Below are 21,685 nucleotides of genomic sequence, written 5' to 3'. Positions count from 1 at the left end.
TGTTCATTTGGAATTAATTGGCAGGCTGAAGCAAACCCCTTTGAGTTACTCTCAAATCCAACCCTTGAGTTCTCAGGCTGAGGTTCAGGCGATGGAGGAGCTGCTGCTGCTCCTCTGGCTGTGAGCAGCTCTGCCTCACAGGTACCCGGTGGAAAAATGGGTTGCAGTTCCCTTCAGCCTTCCCTGAGTGAAAACTGTTGTTAATTATTTCCACATTGGCACATGGCAGCGCACAGGGCAGGAAAGGCCATTGCTAAGCTGTCAGTTCAGTGGTAGGCTTTCTTTTTGCCTCATTTGGATTTTAGGGTGGGGGTGGGGGGAATTTTCGGTTTCAGCTGTTCCAAAAGAGCTGCCTGAAACAGATATTCCAACCAACACACTTCCCAACAAAAGATCTGTATTACTATCACTGCTCAGGACAACGGGGTTCAAAGTGCATCACAGAAGACCATTATTACGAAAAAAAAAAAAACAAAACAAAACTTAAATCTGTTGCTTACAGAGAGTTCTAAGTTATAGAACTGAATCTTAATTGTTTCACATTGAGGAAATGAGAAATGAGGAGAGGGGATCCCAGGGGGAGTGGGAATGACACGCTGGGGTTTTGTGTGCCACTGTCCTTGAGGCTGCAAGAGGGTTTTCCTTTGGTGAGAGGCAGCAACAGCCCTGCCAGTGTGAGCTCTGGGAAGGGCCAGGGAGCTGGAGCATCCTGCAGGAAAATTAGGGAAAGAAAGCAAGCAAGCAGGGTAAGAAATATAACCCAGCACCTTGAACTGATGCGTTTGAGGAGCGCAGTTGTGAGATTGTGGCTCTTTAAGTAAATGAGAAAAGATTCTTTCCTTCCCTGCTCAGAGCAGCCTGCAGTGCTGACAGTGCTCAGCTGAGCCCGGAGCGCTGAGCTGGTGCTGGGCCCTGGGGCAGGGCTTGGGGGGCTGTGCTGCCCCATCTCAGGGGCTGCCTCCACACATGTGTGGCTGCTCGAGGTGCTGTGGAGCTCAGGGACCTGCCTGCTGCCAAGAGAGCTCTCTCTGTGCAAATTAGTTCATAACTTATGAGCTTTGACAAGTTTTTGTTGGCTGTGCCTTGGGAAACGTTTTCGAGTGGCTGTTGCTGAGTTTGCTTTAATCTTTTCCCAGATTTCTTTGGCTGGCGTGGAAATAGCTGGATTATTTGATTGTGTGTCTGAGGAGTACATATAGTCACCTGAAACTTGGCAATGTAAGAAGAAAGGGAGGGGGGAAAAAAAAGTGTATCAATAACAAACACATTTATTTTCACTCAAAAGCAAGAGTTTGGCTCCTTCTGCAGCAGAGCTGGGACCCTGGCCCAGCTGCCAGGATATGCTGAGCCTCCTGTGCATCATCCAGAGGAGCCAAACGTGGCTGGTTTGTCAGGGACTCCGTGGCACAGCCCTTGGCGCTCTCGGCTGCTCTGGCCCTGCACAGCCCCGTGCTGAGCTCTCAGTGCCAGCGTGTCAGAGCTGGGACAGGGACCAGCCCCGGGCTCGGGGTGGGGCGGCTCTGCCTCCTTCCCCATGTGAGTCCTTCCTCTGCCACACATTCCCGAGTCACTCTGGAGCTGCTGCAGATCCCATGACACGGGATTTTGTCCCTCAGTGAGCCAAATACCTGCCCTGTTACACCCAGGCCATGAGTCTCCCCTCCTCAGCTCTGCCCCGGTATCCCTTTTGGAAAAAGGCTGCCTCTGCTCTCCAAAAACGCCTTCGAAAGCTGCACACTCTGCAAGGAAACATCCCAGAGCTGCCTGGTCACTCCTGCTGATGCTTGGCTACTCCAGCTGAAATACCTCGGGGGATGCTCATGGCAGGTTCCTGTTTGGATTTGAGGTGGGGAATGTCCTGGAAAACTCAGGAGCATCTCTGCCCAGGGACTCTTCTGCTGGGAAGGGAGGTCTTACCAGAGCAACTTTTGGGAGACAGTGTGAGTTTTGATCCCATCCTGCTTGCTGCTTGTTTGTCCCACTCTTGAGCTTGCTATCGAATTAAGTAATAATCCTCCAGACTCCCAAATGTCCATTTTCTGAAGCTTTTCCGTGAAAGGGGGGTTAATGGTAACTGATTTCTTATTGAAAATGAAGCTGAGGGAAACCACCTGCAAAAGCCATGACTTCTGAACACGGGCTGGTTTTGCCAAGAACTGGAGTGCTGACAACTCCGGAGTGACTAAGCATCCCGTGCTTTGCTTTTGGTAAGGCAAAGCAGCTCATTGAATTTGGATTTACATGGGGGTTTATCCCACCCCTCTGCTCTTTCTGCCCAGTGCAGGTGCCCCGAATGAGAAGGCTGGATTGAGCTTGGCTCAAATTCCATTCATTAGCAGGCAGAGATGAGGGAGTCTGGGCCCTGAATGTTGCATGAGAGCAGTGAAGGAACCCCTTCTCCCCTTTTCATTCATCAGTGAACAGCCCTGCAGTTCCCCCTGTGAGGAGAGGGCCTGGAGCAGCCACAGCACTCCCTTCCAGCAGCAATCCCTTCCAGCCTGGTGAGATCACAAGTTTCCGGATTGAGAGGGTGTGAAAGGAAGATCTAATCCACGGGTTGGCACAGCCCACTCAGGAGTTACTGGGCTTGGGGAGGGGGGGGGGGGGGGTGTCTGTTTTTCATACAAGAAAGATCTCTCAAAAATTTCCATTTTCTCTTGCATTTAAGAGGGATTGTTTTAAATCGTTATTTCCTTCCATCCCCTCCCTTCTTCCTCCCTCAGCCTGAGCTGTGAGTGCAGCCAGGGAAGAGCTGCTGGCAGCTGCAGCAGCCCCAGAGCTCTGGCTGGGAGAGGTGTGAAAATGCAGGGACTGGGGAAATACCTTCTCCTGGCTCCTCGGGGCGGGTGTGCACATGTGCTGCTGCTTCCTGCAGTGCTTCCACTACTGGGAGAAGAGATTCAGCGTCACCAGAAGACAGACCAGCCCAGAGCAGGGCTGTGTGTGCCATCCTCAAAAATGGCAATTTAGCAGGGGATTGAGAGGTAGGAATGAGAAAGGTGGCGTTCTATCTAAACCCATTCTGATAGGAATGCAGGTACATCTTCAAGGCTGGAAGTCACGGGGTTCCCATGCAGGTGTTGTCCCCTACAGTGCTCTGAATTCATTCTCTGTATTGCTTTTTGTTTATGAATGGCTGCCCCTGTTTGTTCAGTGATTGCTTGACAGAATGCTGTTGCTGCTGTACTATCTCTCCCACATGTGCACACCTCCTGCACCTCTCTGGGGCAACCTTCACACAGAAAGGTGGTGTTTGAGTCAAGTCTTTGAAGGAAGGCGCCTCCTGTCACCTCTGCCTACCTAGAATAAGCTTTCTGCTTCGGCACTGAAACGAAACCATCTGGAGAAAGAATCTCCCAATAAAATACTCCCCTTAATTTAAAGAAGTTGCCCATTTGAAATGTCTAGATCTTCTGTGGGAACACACTGGTTTCATCAACATTTTTCAGTAATGGGACTGAACAGTTTTAATCAAGTCAGCATTCTTCCTTTTGGTTTTATGTTATGGCTTTGATTGAAGTAAATCACTCATAGTATATTGTTTTGCAAAAATGTCAGAATTTATAACTTTTTGGCCCCAAATTGAACTGAAATAAGCATCTTGAAATCTTGTTTTCTTCCCCTGCCAGGAGACAGGAATATCATGTTTTTCAGCCAGGACTAGTTATAATTTTGAGGGCTGCTGCTGCTAAGCCTTGGATGTCCCATCACACAGATACTGGTTTAGTCTGCAAAGTGAAGCATTCTCCTTTCGTTTTCCAGCAAGATGTGTGCCTGGAGTTCATGTTCATTTGGACTCTTATTACTTCTTTAAGCAGGTTTTCCATAAGGTGTCTTTGCATTTCCTGGGAATAACTTTTAAAGAAGGACTCAAGGTCTAAGGAACTGTAGAGGTCTGACCATCCTCTGCTGCTGGTTTCCCTCACAGGTTTGCTTCTGTAGGCTTTGAGGGCCTCAGTCTTCATCCATCGCCCCTCCCTTGCTCAGGACACACTGTGGGCACAGGAGTGGCAACAACTGCTTTAACAGCAGCCCAGTAAAACCCAGAAAAGCAAAAAAGATTTGATACTGAACCAAAGGAGAGGAGGATATACAGGTTAGGAAACTCCACAAAGGACAGAAATAGAGCCTTCTGGGGTTATGAAGCAGTGCATGTGGGCTGGTGTGGGTGGCACTTGGGCTACCTTGCTGTAGAGCTCTGTAAAGCTTTCAGCAGAGCCTTTGAAAGACCTTTATTTTAGGTGTGCAGAGAGACCTTTATTTTAAGTGTAAGAGATGCCATTTGTTGTGGCATCTCCCCCAGTGGAGCAGCAGGAGTCAGTGACATCGATAAGAGTGGGTGAAGGACATTGGTGAGAGCAGAAAGATCCAGTTCTCATTGAAGTGAAGCCCTTGTGTATCACCCCACTTGTGTAAAAGGACATCAGGGAAAGTATTAAAATCGTGAATGGAAGAGAATTCTTGCAATAACATCTGCTGCTGTTAAACTCCCCTATCCTTCAGGGACAGGGTATTTTTATTTGAAGGTTTAGACACCTTTATTTCCAGCTCCAGCTTTTTTTACCATGGAAAGATCTTCTGTCTCCAGAGTCTTCCCGCTCTAGGGAAGGGGTGTGGATCCAGAGGCACACGGGCTGGCAGGACAACACACCCCCGTTGGGAGGGCTGCGTTGTCTCAGAGGGGCTCAGCACTCCTGTCTCTGCTCTTCACTCAAAGCTGCTTTTCTCTGTGCCTCAAGTAGAGGCTGTTTCTTTGATATGCAAGTTTGTGGACTGGGGGGAGCGATGGGTGTGGGGAACAGATGGAGAAAGCACAGGGAAAACCCAGCGGTTTAAGGGAATAAAAAGAGGTGCTTTTGTTGGAGTCCTTACACCAGGAACAAGGAGCCTCTGATGAAGGAAAGGGAGCCTGAGGGTGGGGAAGGCTGTGGTGCTATTGACACAGAAAGGGTTTGTAGAGATTTCAGCCTTATGGGCTTAGCTTGAAAACCCCCAAAAGCTGAGGGATGTGGAGATGGTGGGAAGACAAAGGGAACAGGAGGGACTGAACAGGGCAATGAGCAGGGACAGGACTTGCCAAGAGCTCTCCGGGCCTCTCAGTGGGCAAGGGAGCAAGGATGGGAACAGAGGAAGAGCTGGAGGTGACCGGGACAAGCAAACAAACCCTTGGACAGAAAGGGCTGTGGGGGAGGGGGGCAGGAGGTGACTGTCCAGGGCAGGGCTGATCCATGATAAACCCTCAGCCGTCCTGGACGTGCTGCATGTGAGTTCTGACTGCCTTTCTGCACAGGGATCACTGGGCTTTCCTGTTAGGAGCTCAAGGTTATGCCTGAGGAGTTTTGGGAAACCCCAAAGTCCACGCAGGGCAGACAAACAAACACAGCTCCCAGGGGTGTCCTGAGGGTCCCCTTCGCCTGCTGGGCTGTGCTGCCCCAGGGCTGATGGGGGGTGATGACACAAGGTCACCCTTTCCATGTGCCCCACCTTTGTGCGCACACACAGACTGCTCAAAGCTGGGGCTGGGACACCCGGATGGGATGCTGGGGCTCTCTGATCCTGGGAATTCTGCTGGGGGAGATGGAATGTGGGCCAAGGGAGAGCTGAGCTCAGCTGCCCCCACCGTGGAGTCTGACCAAGGGACATGGATGTGCTGCAGCACTAAAGCCAGGAAGGTACCAGTGGGAGAGGATGACAAAACCCTCCTGTGAGACCCTTACAGAAGTTCTCTCTAATTGTCCTTCCATTCACTGTTTCCCAGCTAAAGTGATGAAACAATTACAAATTTGGCTTACCTGGAAAAGCTGCTGAAAGCAGGATGAATTATTAACTCCCAGGCTGGGTTCTGAAGAATTAATTTCAGCACCACATATTGAAAATTCTCCTTCATAAAAAACAGCCCCGTTTTGAGAACAGTTCTGAAACAGTGAGACTACTCTAGCAAGCCATTATTGTATTTTTTGACAATTTTATTTTTCCTTCAATCACTCTCTTTTAGCACATTCAGCAAATGGACTGAAATTAGTAAGAGGAAACCATTTACATTTGTGAGAATTATGTCTCTGTACAACGCAGTGAAGTAATTGAAATTCCAGGGCACAACTGTGGAAATTCTTAGCACAGTTTGTCCATATCTTATCAGAACAGGCACGCTTTTCCCATGGCCTGGCCCCATGCCAGCAGGGATGGAGCAGACTGGTTGGAAGCCCACTTCCAATGGGAGAAGCAATCTTTCTGAATGGATTTTCTGGCAGCATTCCTGTTGCATGTGTGGTTTATTGTTCTTGAGGATGTGGCCGTATTTTACCTCCCTCCCCCCCCCCCCCCCCATAAATGTTTCAGGGTCGTTATTCTTTTGATGATGGGAGGGGTTCTGGAAAAATAATCAGATCACTAGTTCTATAAAATTCTATAGGCAATTTGTTGTTGTTGTCGTAAGTTGGTTTCCATGTTAATGGTGCAGCTTTTCGAGCCTAATTTTGATGTAAAGGACAACAGCTGATTCACTCAAACTTTTCTAAGGTCAAAGGGTTTAGTAATTAAAAAGCAAACCATTTCCTTTTCTTCAAGGCATTTTAACCAAGTGATATTATGCCAATTTATTTATAAATATAAATGTATATATAAATATAAATATTTTGTTTATACTTTGCTATAAAGCACCCCTGGCGTTGTCAATACTAAAAAAAGGAGGTTGCCAGTGGCGGCACGTCCTCAGTTGGTGTCACTGTCCTCCAGTGAAGTGGGAGTCGATGCCTCTGTGCACCACAGTCCTGCTTGTGGAGCCGTGCCAGCCTCTGTGAGCAGAGAATCCGGCCCCAAACGTGTATTACAGGATAGCTAATATGATGTGTAACCACAAAGTAACCACAATACACAAAGAAGTTCTATTTTAGCACTGCTGGAGCAAAGAAATAAATGTTAATGCTGGAGACTGAAGTGCAAAAGATTGCTCAGCGGGGGAAGGAGGCAGAAAAAAAGTCCTTATTTTGTATTAACATGTGTACAGACAAATTCTCACGTCCCAGGGCCAAGTTTTGTCTATAAAAATTCCTTAAGATTTGGGTATTTGTAATTAAAACATAAAGCATAATTATCTCAAGCTTGTATCTTGCAGAGGAAGAACTGTGTATTTACTTATTCCCTGCCAAAAAAATCCTTTTAGCTAGGAAGATTAACAAAAAAGGCTTCAATAAGCATAAAGGCCTTCTTTTTATTGAAATATATATACATTTTGTCAACAGATTCAAAACAGAACAGTCACAACTGGTTTTTGTTTTTTTTTTTTCTTCCTTTCTTTTTTCCAAACCAGGGGCGGGGGAACCACGGAACTCCAAACTCGGTGCCTACAATGCTTGGAAGACGTTACGATTAATTCTGTCCTCCGCTTTCCAGATGTTGGATCCCGTCCCAGCTTTTAAAGCCCTCTAACGTTTAGCAGGATACGTTGCTGGCTCTAGCCCTTTTTTTTTAACAGAGTTTTCTTTCGTAACTCCAGGATCCATGACAGAAAGGTAACCCTGGGAACTCGCTGAGGACTCGGAGCCCGACCCGCGGCCTTCTAGGAAACAGAACATCCCGCGCTGGGCGCTCGACGCTGGGGCCGGAGGCTATGGATGGGCGGCGGAGCTGCTGGAAGGCCGTGCTGCTGGCGCTACTGTGGGCTGGCAGTGCCCGGGCGCAGGGGGACTGCACGGGCGCCGAGTGCCAGCCCCTGGAGAACTGCATCGAGGAGGTGCTGGAGGCCGGGCAGTGCTGCGCCACGTGCCTGCAGCGCGGCTGCACCTGCGAGGGCTACCAGTACTACGACTGCATCAACGTGGGCTTCACCAAGGGCAAGGTGCCCGAGGGGCAGTCCTACTTCGTGGACTTCGGCAGCACCGAGTGCTCGTGCCCCAAGGGAGGGGGCAAGATCAGCTGCCAGTTCATGCTGTGCCCGGAGCTGCCCCCCAACTGCATCGACGCCGTGGTGCCCGCCGACGGGTGCCCGCAGTGCGGCAGGATCGGCTGCCTGCACGACGGGCACAAGTACGTGGCGGGGCACACCTTCCACATGCCCCCCTGCAAGGTGTGCCACTGCCCCAACGCCGGCGGGGAGCTGATGTGCTACCAGCTGCCCGACTGCGACGCCTTCGCCCTCAACACGGCCAGCCCCGGCGACGCCGAGGACGGCGAGCCCGACAGGCACTACGACGATCCCTACAGCTACGACCAGGAGGCGGCCGAGGGGGACAGCGCCCCGCGGGAGTCTCCCAAGAAGTACCGGAGTTACTCGTCCCACCTGGAGCAGGACAGCCAGGAGGAGCAGGGCGAGGACTACGACTACCCGGCGGCCAGCGTGGCTCCCTCGGCCCCGCCGGCCCCTCCTGCCCCCGAGGGGACGGTCCCCCCTGCCACCAGCACTGCGGTGCCCCCGGGACCTGCCGAGCTGCGCGGTGCCACCGACAGGAGCGACAGGCGCAGGGTGCCCCGCACCACTGCGGCATCCCTGCAGCAAGGGACACACAGGGAGCCACCGGCAACCACCAGAGATCCCCTGGGGCACACGGCGGCCACCACTGAGACCCCCCAGCACCTGGAGGAGCCGGAGAGGAGACCGAAGGGGAGGCCAGGGAACAAAGAGAGGCGCGAGCAGGAAAGAGCCCCCCACTCTAAAATGAAGAAGCACGTCAGGAAGGAAGAGCCAGCAAACGGCATGTACCAGGGCTTGAAAGAGGGGAATTTAACAGAGCCGGGCTGGGCAAAGTCTTCCCATGAAGCCCCGGAGGGAAACGATTTCCCCACGGTGAAGTTCAGTGCGACGACCTCTCCTCCTGTCGCTCTCCAGGAGGAGCGCAGCCAGTCCTCTCCCAAGCAGTCCCAGACGCTGTACCGGTACCACCCCGAGGAGGACGGGGACCCCAACTCCATCCACGCCAACCCCAGGCTGCCAGAAGGTAAGAACTGCTCCCAGCCCGGGTGCCCGGGCAACACCTGCTCGTAATAACATTGGTGCATCATCCCCTGGTGTGCTCTTCTTGCTGCTGCACGTGGGTATGAAATCAGACAAACCCCGCTCACCTTCTTTCATCCCTCCAGGAGATGTTTGGGTTTCATTTCACATAACAGATACCATTTCACTGTTGCCCACCTTGCTTTGATTTCACAAAGCTCGGGGATGGTGTTTGCTGGTGTTTTAACTTTATTTCAGATGATGATTTATTAAACTGCGACTTTTCCTTCAATTACTCGCTTTTAATTTCTGTTGGGATGTAACAGAAACATCTTCCTCTACACAAAAGGATTTAATTAGTTATCCTCAGTTACCAAGTCAGTGTAATCACATTTGTAGCTTTTGCTGCTTCTGGGAAGAAAGTGAAACAGTTGTGTTTCCACTATGAAAATATTTACAGCACTTGTTGTAATATTTATCCCGTGGTTGAAAGCCTGTCTAAGCTCATTAGTTCAAGAACTTCATAGATACACTCAAATACCCCTGAGGGCTACTAGGGAGAAAAAGGACTGCCTCTTGCTTTGTGTTTTTTTTGGGGCTGGAAGTTTATGGTGTTTGTGGCAAGAGTATGTATCTCCTCCCTGCCTCTGGATTCCTCCTGACATCTGCAGGGAATGTTGATTATATGCTTTATGCAGTGCTCATTACTGTAATGAATGCCAACTTCATTGCTGGAAATTAGCACGTGCACAGCTCCTATTTCCAATTCGTTTGCCATCAAATCAAAAGCAGTGCCTCCTTGCTCAAGATGTGGCACAAAATGTTCTCACGAGACTCAGCTGTGGAACACTTGCAGGAAATACTGGTTAGTCCCCAGACGCTGATATTTCTCCTGGGTTGTGCAGGGAGCGCTTAAACACCTTGAGCTGTCCAGTCCATCTACTCAAGAAGTTTAAGGCAGACAGGAGGAGGAGGCAGATTTGGAGCTGAGACTCCAGGTCCCAACACAAGCAGCACCTCGTGACTGTTCACCAGACGGTGGAGATGGCAGTCTTTTCCTATTCCCCTTTTATTTGTTGCAGCCACCTCAGAATCTGAGCTGAGCTGTGCACCAGCTCTGTGTGTGACAGCATGGGTCTGAGTTATCTGCAATGACCTGTTTTCTGATGTAACTTAAAACAAAACAAAACAAATTCCTTAAAATTAAGTTGCCTTTTATTTTTCTTTCAAAAAGGAAAGATGGGTTCACTGTGAAATTATATCACTGAGAGGCTTTAAGAAAGGGTGAGTGTTCAGCAAAGGAGCCAAGTGCTACGTTTTAGAGTCTCCTTGGGTGATTTCCAGCCTGTGATTCCTGGGAACTGCTTGGCTGAGACAGGTCTGGTTGGGGGCTGGATTAGTTTGAGGTGCCTGGAGCAGAATGTGATGGATGTCACGTCAGGCAGGGATGGTTTAGCCAAAAGAAGCAGCTTGGGAATCACTGGGTGCCATTTCCCCCTTAGCTGAGGTATCTACGATTCCCTTCAAATATTGTAAAAGTAGAACTGAAAACAAATATCCCCTGGGAGCACAGAACTCTCTATCTGGCTGTGGATGATGCAGCTCTGAGGCTGCTGCTTCTCTGGCCCACGGAGCTGCTGCATGTTCTGGAAGCAAGTGCCAGTGTCATCACACCATGTCTATCCAGTCACTGACAAGTGGGCCCTGACCAGGCAGCCCCCTTTCCCCATCTGCTCCACCATTCCCATTTGGAATTTTGGTGGAAACAGAACAGAACCTTTTCCAAAACTCAGGAATCTCCCTTGCTGGGTCCAGTGCTCATGCCTGGGGATGGGGGTGTTTCCAGTGGGTTTGTTGTTTTAATGGCTGTGGGTGTGACTCATGTGAGTGGATCCATACGTTTCAAGTAATAAAACACACACAGCTTGTCTCTTCCTGAGCCAGTGGGAGAGGGGGAGAAAGGGTATTAGTCAGACTTGAAAGAAAAATGGATCTCGCCTACAGATACAGAGTGAAAACATAGGTTTTGCACGTGTATTTCCAACCATAAAATGACAGAATCTAACCAGAATTGCCAAATAACTTCTCTTCTCCCATCAAGAGTCATCAGCAGGATGTAAACTGCATCAATCCCCTAAATTTTAGAGCCTGCCAGGCTGTGATGCTGTTTCCTAAGGAGGCTGCAGCCACTGGCAGCAAGCACAGGTTTTGTTTAACCAGTTCTCAGCAGAGTGCTGTGGGGACATTTCTGTGACTCTACAGACGTTCTAGATATATTTGTATATTTTCTTTTAGTTTTCCTTTCTCTCCAGAGTTTAGGAAAGTCTAGGAGTCTCCATAGAGGCATTTGCTGCACTAACAATTCAGCCCACTTGTCCCTCCTGTTAGCTGCATCCTGTCTCCAGAACTCTGATGTGGTTGGATCCTGATGCCTTTGGTTAAAAACTTGGCTTCATTACTTGTATTTTATGTACCTCACTTTGGTTTTACATGTAGCTGAGTCTTCATCTCCCAAATCTCCTCTGGCTCATGTAATCTAATGGTGGAAACAGCGTGGAGCACTTTGGTGCTCAGCAAAGGTTAGTTTTGTGTTTTGACTTCTTTCTCCTTTTGAGCATCGTTTTTCACCTGTGTCATCTGAAGCACTGCGCTGTGTTCACGTCAGCCAGCCCAGGTGATCTCTGCAGCATCTCCACTCCTGCACTCCAGTGAATTACCATTTGTTTGGGAAATGTTTCCCCCTCTCATTTGGCTGCTCTGAGCTTTGCAGGAGCAGCTGTTTGGTGGCTTTTCTGGGTGCTGTGTGGGGCCAGGCCCTCGCTGGTGGCTCCCTGGGGTGGCACCAGCACCACTCGTGATGCCCAGGGGGGATGTCACAGAGAGAGGGGCTCTTTTGGGAGCTGGTTTCTCGAGTTGCAAGGTGGGCAGCCCAGCAGCAGCTCTGCAGGGCTGTGTGAGCCCAGGGTATGTTTTCCTGCCTCTGACAGGTCCAGTGGCTGTTCCACAGGGAAATATTTGTGTTCTACTCCATGTGTGAGGGCACTTGTCACAGGTCCTGACCACAGACTGAAGAGCAGCTTCCTTCAGCAGCACACAGCCCCACTGGGCTCTCTGTGCAAATGCCAGTCACTCCATTCCTGAAGGAACTGGGAGTGTAAAGTAGAGGTAATTACTCAGCTGAGAAAATGTAAATTAAGAGCTCTCACCAGGGGAAGGGATGAGATTAATGAAGACTGTTCTCTTTATACAGTGTCTCTCCAAACATTCATCTTACCCTGTCGCTTACTGCAAGAGCAGCAAACAGAGGGAGTTTTAATTTCCTATTTATTTCCTACTCCCTCGTCCTAAAAGTGCTCTGAACAGAGGAGGGCTGACTAAAACATCTTTCTAGAAGTTGCTGTCACGTTGTGTTATGATTCTTGCCCCTATTTTCCATTTCCCCGTGCTCTGGCAGTAGAGTGCCTTTCCTTGGATAAATGTAACTCAGGTAGCAAGCAGCCTTGTAGTGACTGTTTTATGATTTGCATCCTGGTTTTTGGCAGGCTGAGCAGCAGTTTGGGTGGTTTCAGAATGGAGGTATTTTTCCTCTTAAACTCCTCCATGACTAGTGATTTTTTTTTTTTTTTTTTTAATTGTGGTCGTTTTTAGAGATCAGGATAATTGTTCTCCAGCTGAAGTGAATTGCCCCAATTTGTGAGCCGAGATCAGTGGATGTGAGAGTGGCATTTATTGCAGGTGAATCCTCATGAGGCAGCAGCTACTGGGAGGCTCTTGTGTAGCTTCTGAGGGTGTAGCTGAGATTTCAACCGACCCATCTGCAGCATGTTTGCTGGTATTGAAGCTCAGGAGGCAAGATGACCTTGAATTCCCTAACTGGGGACAAACAGGAAAGGAGATCCACGTGCAGGGCCAGGAGTTGGGCTCATGGTCCTTGTGGGTTCCTTCCAACTCAGGATATTTTATGATTCTGTGAAAGCAGACCTGCAGGGAGGGTTTCTGAAGGATTCATTGAGCACACCCAGCCTGTGTCTCTCTTACTGCCACCATAAAAAGCACTGGAGGTGGGAGAATGCCATCCAAAGGATGGTCCTTTGGAAACAAACTCTGTTTGCAATTACTTGGCATTTTTTTTGCTATCAGGTGAAGTGTTCTCTCAGATTCACTTGAATTCCCTCAGGCTTAATCCCGTGTCCTCTCCTTTATTCCAGTTCTCTCTGTAACAGGAAGAAATCACATTTGAGCCCTCAACCCGGGATATCTGAGGAATAAAAGTAAACCTCGGGAGGGTGGTGTGTGAGGAGAAAAAGCCTCTGGGCCAGCAAGTGTGAGTCAGCATGAATGACAGCCCCGGGGTGACAGCGCTCCGTGGTGCCCTGGCAGCTGAAGTCCGGAGATAGTAACAATCCAGAGGAAGATAGTGTGGATGGGAACGAAGCAGACTGAGATGCTTGCAGAGGAAAACTAAAATGCTGTAAAAGTTAAAAACTTTTTTAAGAGAGAACCACAAAATAGATCTTACCTGGCCTGCCAGAAATGGCGTTTGTGCTCTTACGAGGCAGCTGGATGCTGGTTTAGGAGGAAAAGAAAAAGCTAAACCATTTCTATTAAATTCCAGACTCCATGTGTGGTATGTGGGGGCTGATTCCCTCGTGGCTGTGAGTGTACAACCTTCCCTGCACCCCTTCCCTTGTGAGCCCTCCTGGTCCAGCTCCACAGCCTGGTGGTGAATCCATGAGCAGCTCCTGCAGGAACATCCCTTGGACCACCTGGCAGATTTGTCTTGTCTTCTTTCCAGTATCTAAAAGCATAAGTAGGGCTGAGGTTAGACAGCCAGGTGGCCTCGTTGTGGCCTTTTAGAACTTCAGGGGAGCTTTGAAAAAAGCTGAGGAGCAACTTTTGACACGTGCAGATGGTGACTGGACAAGGGGGAATGGCTTTAAACTAAAAGAGGGCAGGTTTAGATTAGATATTAGGAAGCAATTCTCCCCTGTGAGGGTGGGCAGGCCCTGGCACAGGTTTGCCAGAGAAGCTGTGGCTGCCCCTGGGTCCCTGGAAGTATCCCAGGCCAGGTTGGACGGCGCTTGGAGCAACCTGGGCTGGTGGAAGGTGTCCCTGCCAGGGGGTGGGACTGGATGGGCTTGAAGTTCCCTTCCCACTCAAACCATTGCACGATTCTGTGATGAAGGAAACCTCTTGTGCTGGATTGGGCCCATTGGCACTCTCCATTATAACAAGACCAGTGATTTTATTTGTGTGTGTTTGTGTGCCAGACACTGCTCGTGGCATGAATTTGTGAGCCAAGGGTGCAAGGAAAACCCAAACCTGCCCTGATGACATGGAGGAGTGCACTCAGAATAATTATTTGCAGACTCTGACATAAACAGTGGCCAGAGTATCCGATCTCCAGGCACTGGACAGCCAGATGTGACCTGGTTTTCAGTGGCTGCAGCATTAGGCCTGTATCAAGTGCTTTGAGCAGTCCCCCATGAGGAACTGGAGCTGGCATCAGGAGGGCTGATCCAGCCCACGAGCCCAGGCGTGCAGGCAGCAGCTGAATTTAGAGTGTCCAGACCCATCCTAGCCAGGAGCAGAGTCCTGGGGCTTTGCTTTGTGTCTGGGTGATGTCTCTGGACATGTTGCTGCATGTTTTGGGAACTGCTCTGGGTCAGACCTTGGTTGCTGCTTTTCCAGCTGGCTGGGCTTCAGCTTTGCAATAATCCCTGTTTGGAGCCCAAACCCTCCTCACCACAGACCTCCTTCCACTCCTCATGTGCATCCCCCTGCTCACACGGAGCTGTGAACCACAGCTGGGTACCAACACTTTGGTGTCAGGCTTTTGTAGGGCTGCTTTGGTCCTTGTCTCTTAAAAGAGTATTTTAAGTTCCCATAACTTTGGGAACCCACCCCATGTACCTGTCCTGTAGAGGCAAAAACCATCACTTATGCAAAGTTATTTCCATCTGTGGTTTTCAACCAGAACATTTAATCTCAATTCTGAAATTCAAACATGCTGTAGACAAACTCTGAAAATAAGATGGGTGTTCTCTTGTGCAAATTAATTACCCACTCGAACAGACGAGGCTGTTGGGCTCACCAGGTTTCTCAGGAGGGCTCCATTTGCTGGTTTATTTATAGTATGTATCTGAAAGTAGGGGTTTTTTGGTTTTTTTTTTGTATGCATGATTGATACTTCTTCAGAAAGCAGAATTTAAATGAGACTTTGCAGTAGTGTGTCTGTTCCTCTAATCGATCACCAAGGAACTAAAACCAACTGTGAATAAAGCTCCTTGTCAGAGAAAAGGCGAGTGCAAGTAGTAATTTCTGATCCAAATTTTGAGAGGCAATAACCTTTTGAGCAGTTTCAAATGTGTAGGCCAGATAAATGTAGCTCTCTAGCACATGCTTACTCACGAAAGGATCTGTAATTTCATTACCGTGGGCCTCACAGTGAGCAGGATCTGTTACCTCTCAGGGATTCTTGGGTAACAAGGCAGCAGTAACTGGAATGTTATAAAGATCCCCTTATGTGTGAGCAGGTTTTGTGTTTTCTTGACTATTCCCTTGTCTGCCTGTGCTGTGCCTGAGATGACCGGTTCTCTTCCACAGCCACCAAAAAGTCCTGAAGCACCCTCCTGAGGCTGTGGTGACACTGAGCCAAAGGCTGAGAGAGGGAGGGGGAAAGAAGTCATTGTGGTTCCTTTAGGACCAGCAAACCTCCTCTGCATATTTTCCTCTTCCCTGAATCATAACAATGATGCCAGGGAGCTGCAGAGCCCACCCTGATCCACCCCCCTTGCTCCCACCCTACCTGGGGAGTGTCTGGGACCCCCAAGCACCCTGTGGGGAGTGGACTGGTGAGCAGCAGCATTCCAGAGCCTCTGGCTCCACAACTGGTCACTGCCTGCTGGAATTACAGGTTTTCCTCCACCCTGGGATGTGCTGGTGGTGATGCAGTAGCTGTTTGGGTGGTGGAAGTTGCTCTGCTGGTCCCACACACAGGTCTGCAGCCTGGCCGTGCAGTTCTGGCTGCAGCTTATCCAGCCCCTTCTTACACCAAAAAAAAACAAAAAAAAACAAAAAACCAAACATTTAGAAAAACATCCAGGGCAATTATTCCTTGTCCCTTGTTGCTCTGAGTGCTGGTTGCTCTTATGGTGCTGTTGTGAACCACAGGGATGCCTGACTGCATTCAGAAGGGCCCAGAGTTGTTTGACCATAGTTTTGAGTTACCAAGTTCTGAAATAAATGTTTATGGCTTCAACAGCTCTGGGTTTAAAACCTTTTAACTGTATAAACAGTTGCCAGAAAGGGGAGGATTTGCATCAGTCACTTTTAAAAGGTGTTATAAAAGCTGATGCTGTTGTGAGCTGTTGTTCTGTGTATAATGTACATCTTAAAAATAATGAAAATCGTCAAGGGTAAGAAAGGGGATTGCTTAGGATGAGCTTTTATTTTGCATGAGGTTGGTGTGTAGAAATGTTATGTCTAGAAGAAGAATTTACATCTTCTCTCCTGTGTTGCCACCTGTGCTGCACCTTTCCCTTCCCAGCTTTGGCTGCCACGGGGCCTCAGCGCAGATTTTCACCTTCCTTGTTTGCTGTGTGTCCTCCTCCCCTTCCCAGAGTCCTGGAGGAGCCAACTTCTGTGGCTTTGAAATTAAGGAAATGCTCCTTTCAGCTAAGCCAGGGCCTGGGGGTGCTGGTTGCTGCAGCTGGTGTTGGGAGCCAGCACAGGAACTCTCCTGGGAGAGCTGCAGCAAAGAAATGGAGGAGGACATTCCTCCAGTGGTGTAAGGGGAGCCAACAGGTCACCAAAATCCAAATCAACTGAAAAACCAAGTGTGTGCTCAGCACAGGATCCTCAGTGAGCGCTGCTGAGAAGGGACAGAGGGCCAGGCTGGGTGAAGTGGCATTTGCCATGGATATTGTACACAGTGCAAGCAATTTTGAGCCAATTTCCCACAACATATTCCAGTCTGTACCAGGACTCACCTCCTCCTTGTGCTCCCTGGGAGCAGCAGCACCAGCTGTGTTTGGAGCTGCAGTTTGACTGGAGCTGGCTCCTATGTGGGAAAAGAACTGAGAAGAAAATGAATGAGCTCTTGCAGCAGGAACATCTGGCTATGCCTCAGTTTCCTTTTCTTCTCACCTCTCCCTATTTGTAAGTTGGTTTCAGGCTGAGTTTTCAAAGACATTGCATGTGCTGCTTACCAGCATCATTTTTTGAGAGTGAATTTAATTGATTTGTAGTATAGAGTTATACATCTTGTATGAAGTGAAGCATCAGAAGTGCTCCTCGTATTCAGATTCTGATGGAAACGTCCCCCAGGGCCTCAGGAACCATTTAAATCTGCAGGCAGTGGTTTGTGACACAGGATCTGTTGTACTTGACACCAAACCTATCGTGTGCCGCCGGCACGTGGCTCGTGCAGGAGGAATTCCAGAAACACAAACCTCGCTGAGGCAGGGAACAGAATTTCCTGAGAATCAAACACTGAAAGGAAAAGCATGTCCTGTGCTCAGGCTGGTTTATGGCCTCTGGGTTCTGTAGAAGACTCGCGTTCAAAAAAAGTGAAGCTCGTCGCCACGAAGTGAAAATGTAGGAAAACACATCTTTTTAATGAAAAGGGAGCTTATGTAATGGTCGTTTCTTACGGTTCTTTCACACTGAACAGGCAGAATGGGAAGCTTCCAGCTGGTTTAATGGTGTTTAAGGAATAATGATTGTGAGAAATCACAAGGAGGAGGACTTTAGGAGAACAGCATTATGTCAATCCGCTGTCTGCTTGGTGGCATGGAAGGCCTCACAGCCCCCATCCGTGCCAAGTGCTGGCAGAGTTTGCTTCTCAAGCTTTCAGCTGATGGCTCTAAAGCTCAGATTAGACCCAACTGTAATTCTGCAGCTACCCCTATAAAATACGTTGTTTATGGGCTCTAAGCAGCTGAAGATTAGCATAGTTCTCCCTCTTCTCCAAGAATCTCTGCAGTGCTCATTAATTTTCCTGGAGTGGGAATTGCCTCGCATGGAACTACTTGGGAGTTTTCATTTCCAGATTCAAACGTCCAGGGTTTGAGCCAAAAGAGATTTACTCCCAGGAACTGTTTTCATTGAAGATAACAAACCCTTAAGTAATGTCTCGTGTAACAATGATAAAATTTGCACTTTTCCTGGTTCTGGTTCAAAGTTGATAGGTGTTGTCTGAACTCATGGCACTGAAGTCAAAAGAAAAGTGTAGCAAACATCAGCAAGGGTGAGGTTTGACATTAAAAGGCTCCATAAATGTTTAATTTCAGTCAGTTTGGATTGACTGTGGTGGTTTTGTTTGTATCTTTAAGCAAGGTGGAAGATAAATATGGAGAACTTCGCAAAATTTTGTGCCCTGGTCTCAGAAGTTTCAGATGATGCACTGAAGTAATGAATGTGCCTTACGTGTGTTTCTTGACATGCAGACTCTTGCCTTGCTTGGCCTCTGGCCCCAGGAAACAATTTTGCTGGTGGTGTCTGTGCTCTTTCTCCTTCCCACGTGGCCCCAGGGACAAGAGGAGCAGGTTTGCACTGTGGCATGACCAAGAATCCATTGTGGGACAGGCAGGGCCTCTCCCTCCCTTAGTGTCAGCTGAAGGTAACTCAGTGAAACAGGAAAAAAGGGTTGTACTGCTGGTTTTCTTACTCTTGCTGAATATAACCAACCAGCTAAACTGAACAGCAGCTTCTGGAGTGGGCAGTTCTGCCTGCCTTCCAGTGTGAAGGATTTGGTATGCAGAAACATCGTGGCAGGTGGCAGAGAGGCCAGTTTGGATGCTCTCACTCCTGTCCTGAGGATGAATGAGTTTAACACTCCTGAGCATCCTTTAACCTTCACTCCTGAAGGTTGGGACCGTGCAGGTTGCCAGTGCTTCATCAGCACTGCTGTTTGTCTGCACTCCTCTTTTAAACCTCAGGATCTGACCTTTGTTAGGTAATGTTGAGGTCCCAGTTTGGTCTGGTGAACAGCTTTGCACAGCTTTGAAATCTGACCCTGGTATTTCAGAGAGATTGCTCACTGTTACTCAGCTTTTAACTGGAGTCAGTAATGTTTTCTTGAAAAAAGTCATTGAAGGTCAAATGCTGTCCTGTCAATGCCATGTTAACCCCATTAGTTTCAGTATACACTCATTTTAGCTGTACTGCTCCTCCAGTGTGACTTTAAAAGGGTGAAGTGCAGCAAAATTTAGAATTGCTAAAAAATAAATGCTGTCTTTGAGAAGGAACTCCTTGCATCCCATGTGAATGTAAAACAGTTGGTCTCTCTTCACGAGGCTTTTCTTTGCAGTCACAAAAAACTTTGCTGTGTTTTTCAGTCAGACTGAAATTCCTCTCCCAGATCTTACAGTTAATTTATAGTAAATGAATACCTCATAAACATATGATCATTACACAAATACTTTATTATAGCCATTTGTCTTTTTGTTTGTAAATTCCCCAAACTGAATGTCTGGGAAATGGATGTTTATGGCCATGCAGTTGACAAGCACTGAGCCCCTGGCATGGTCAGCAAGCCCCCTGTTCCCATGACAGGCAGGAAGGGGCTTGGTGCCTCCTGATCCAGCCTCACCAACCACATTCCTTTAGGGGAAAAGAGCTGGTGGTGATTGATGACTGCGCTTCCCCCGCCCCTGTCACAGAGCTGAGATTCCCACTGCTCTGATTCACATGGGGCACAGACAAGTCCAGGCTCCCCCAGAGAGTTAATCCTGCACTTGACCGTAAGTATGTGGATTATGGTCAGCGTTGTACCACGTGGTCAGTTTGAAACACAGATACACAGAGTAATTGCACAGCTTTCTAAGTGTTTAGCAAGAGAATTGTCCTGGTGCCCTGCCTTCAGGATGCTGCTGTCTTGGAGCAAGTCTTGGCTTGGTTTGGTGTAGGCCCTGGTACTGCTGAAGAAATCTTCATAACACTTCTATATTTCATAATTTTCTAATGGCAAGAGACAAACCTGTATCACAGAATCAAAGAGTCATTTAGGTTAGAAAAGACCTCAGAGATCACAAAGTCCAAGTCCTCTGCTGCAAGATCCAGGAAGGACTCCCATTTCCTGGGGGGCCAGAGGACCACACTGCTGTCGTGGTGATTGATTCTTGTTCCCAGAGATTAAGTGGGAGGTTTCCTAACCCCCTCTCGTTTGTTTTGGCTGGCTGGCTGCTGCCACCTTGCTGAGATTTTCCTTTTGCTGCTTGAATCCACTCCAGCCTTCAGAACCTGAAAGCTGCCAAGGCCAGTGGTAAATAAGGAGGAGCAAATATTGGTGCAGTGCAAGGAGGGTGCAGGTTAGCAGTGGGTGTTGAGGAGGAATATTTTTGGTGTTGCAGTCCGTGGCACTCTCAGAACTGTGGGGATGTGTTGCCCTATGTGTGTGTTTTCCCAAGTGAAAAGCAGATGATCTGCTTTGAGAACCTGTCTCCTCCTCTCTGCTGGCCTTTGTCTTGTTTTTGTCCTCTTTTCTTATTCCCTCCTAGTAAGACTTGGTTGGTAACTTTCAAACTGCTGAGCGATTTTTAACTCCTTGTGTGTAACTTCAAAATTCACCTTGACCAGAAATAGTTCCTACCACTTCCCCAAACCAAGCAGGGGAGAGCTCAGTCCTACAGCAGTGACGGCCACTGCCACGATTCATGCGATTTAAACGGAAAGCTTTGTAAGCAGGAGTTTGGAAGTGGCAGGGTTACTCCCCTGGGACTGTGGGAATGCCTGCTGGCTCAGGGTAAAGGCTTGGAATATGGACAGATGGAAATTTTTGCAGGTCCTTTATTTAAAAGGTGCTGCAGAGCCCCGTGGGTTTGGTAGCTGGAGGTCAAGCCGAGCTGCAGAGGAACAGGGAGCCTTGGCTTGGGGAGCAGAGCTTGGCCCCCAGGGCTGAGAAAATCCTCAAAGTCATGCAAAGTAGGGCCTGGTTTGCAAAGCAAACACAGCCCCCAGCAAATGCATTTCTGACTGTAGCTTGATAACAAGGATGTGTAAACAGACTGAACCTGGCTTCATGTTTAGCTGCAACACTTGCCTGGATTTTTCTGCCAGTTATGCAAATTGGTGAATTTGACAGATTTCTGCCTTTTCTGGCAAATCAGAACAAGGAAGAGGAGAAATCTGCTATGAGGTAAAAATTGCTTGTCAAGTCTTGTGCTTGTAAAGGAGACTAAAAAACTCTTTCCAGCATGGAAATGTATGCCTTGGACATCACCTAAAAAATTTAGGAACAAGTGCCAAATCTGACAACATGTTTCAAATAATCTGATATTTGAGGTTATTTGTAAGGTTCCATCCCCTGGACTCGTGTGGCTGCCCAAAGCCATCCCCTTTCACTTAAAAGATGTTTTTAAAAGAAGTAGGGGACCCACACAGTTTTCCTCTTAAGAGAAAAACTAAATCTCAAGTGTTTGAAACCAAACAAAACCCTGTGGGGTTTTTTCCTCTTGCTGAGACCCACAGAAATCACCGAGGAGGGAAAATGAAGCCTGATTCCATCGTGGACAAGAGAAGGGAGATGGGCAGACAGGCATGGCTTTGTTCCACACTGAGCTGTTACAGCAGTGGCTGATGGGGTGGGCTTGGTTGGTTTGTTTTTGTTTTTTTTTTGTCTGCTTTACTGTCAACCTGGAGGTGGCCAAATAGGAAGAGTTTAAAATAGTCCCGTGGTTGCCATAGATACTTGTCTAAATTGAAAATAGAGGTCTGGCCCAAGCTTTTAGTCTGTTGGCCGGAGCCAAACTTGGA

The 21,685-nt window shown here is 48.4% G+C and overlaps 1 protein-coding gene across 1 annotated transcript in view; it reads left to right on the top strand.

The window, feature by feature from the left end:
- Nucleotides 1-7,609: 7,609 nt before the first annotated feature.
- The window catches only part of FBLN2 (fibulin 2), a 71,080-nt gene continuing 57,004 nt past the window's right edge, over nucleotides 7,610-21,685 (top strand). Inside the window, exon 1 of the mRNA XM_027903247.1 lies at nucleotides 7,610-8,933. Within this exon, the coding sequence (XP_027759048.1) occupies nucleotides 7,610-8,933 (1,324 nt within the window). The remainder of the gene's footprint in view (nucleotides 8,934-21,685) is intronic.

The sequence above is a fragment of the Empidonax traillii genome, unplaced genomic scaffold, assembly GCF_003031625.1.
Source record: "Empidonax traillii isolate 1590-97213 ecotype Southwest subspecies unplaced genomic scaffold, ASM303162v1 scaffold947:size350189, whole genome shotgun sequence".
NCBI lineage: Eukaryota > Metazoa > Chordata > Aves > Passeriformes > Tyrannidae > Empidonax > Empidonax traillii.
Note: the sequence above shows the minus strand (reverse complement) of the source record. Positions and strands in the feature narration are given on the sequence as shown.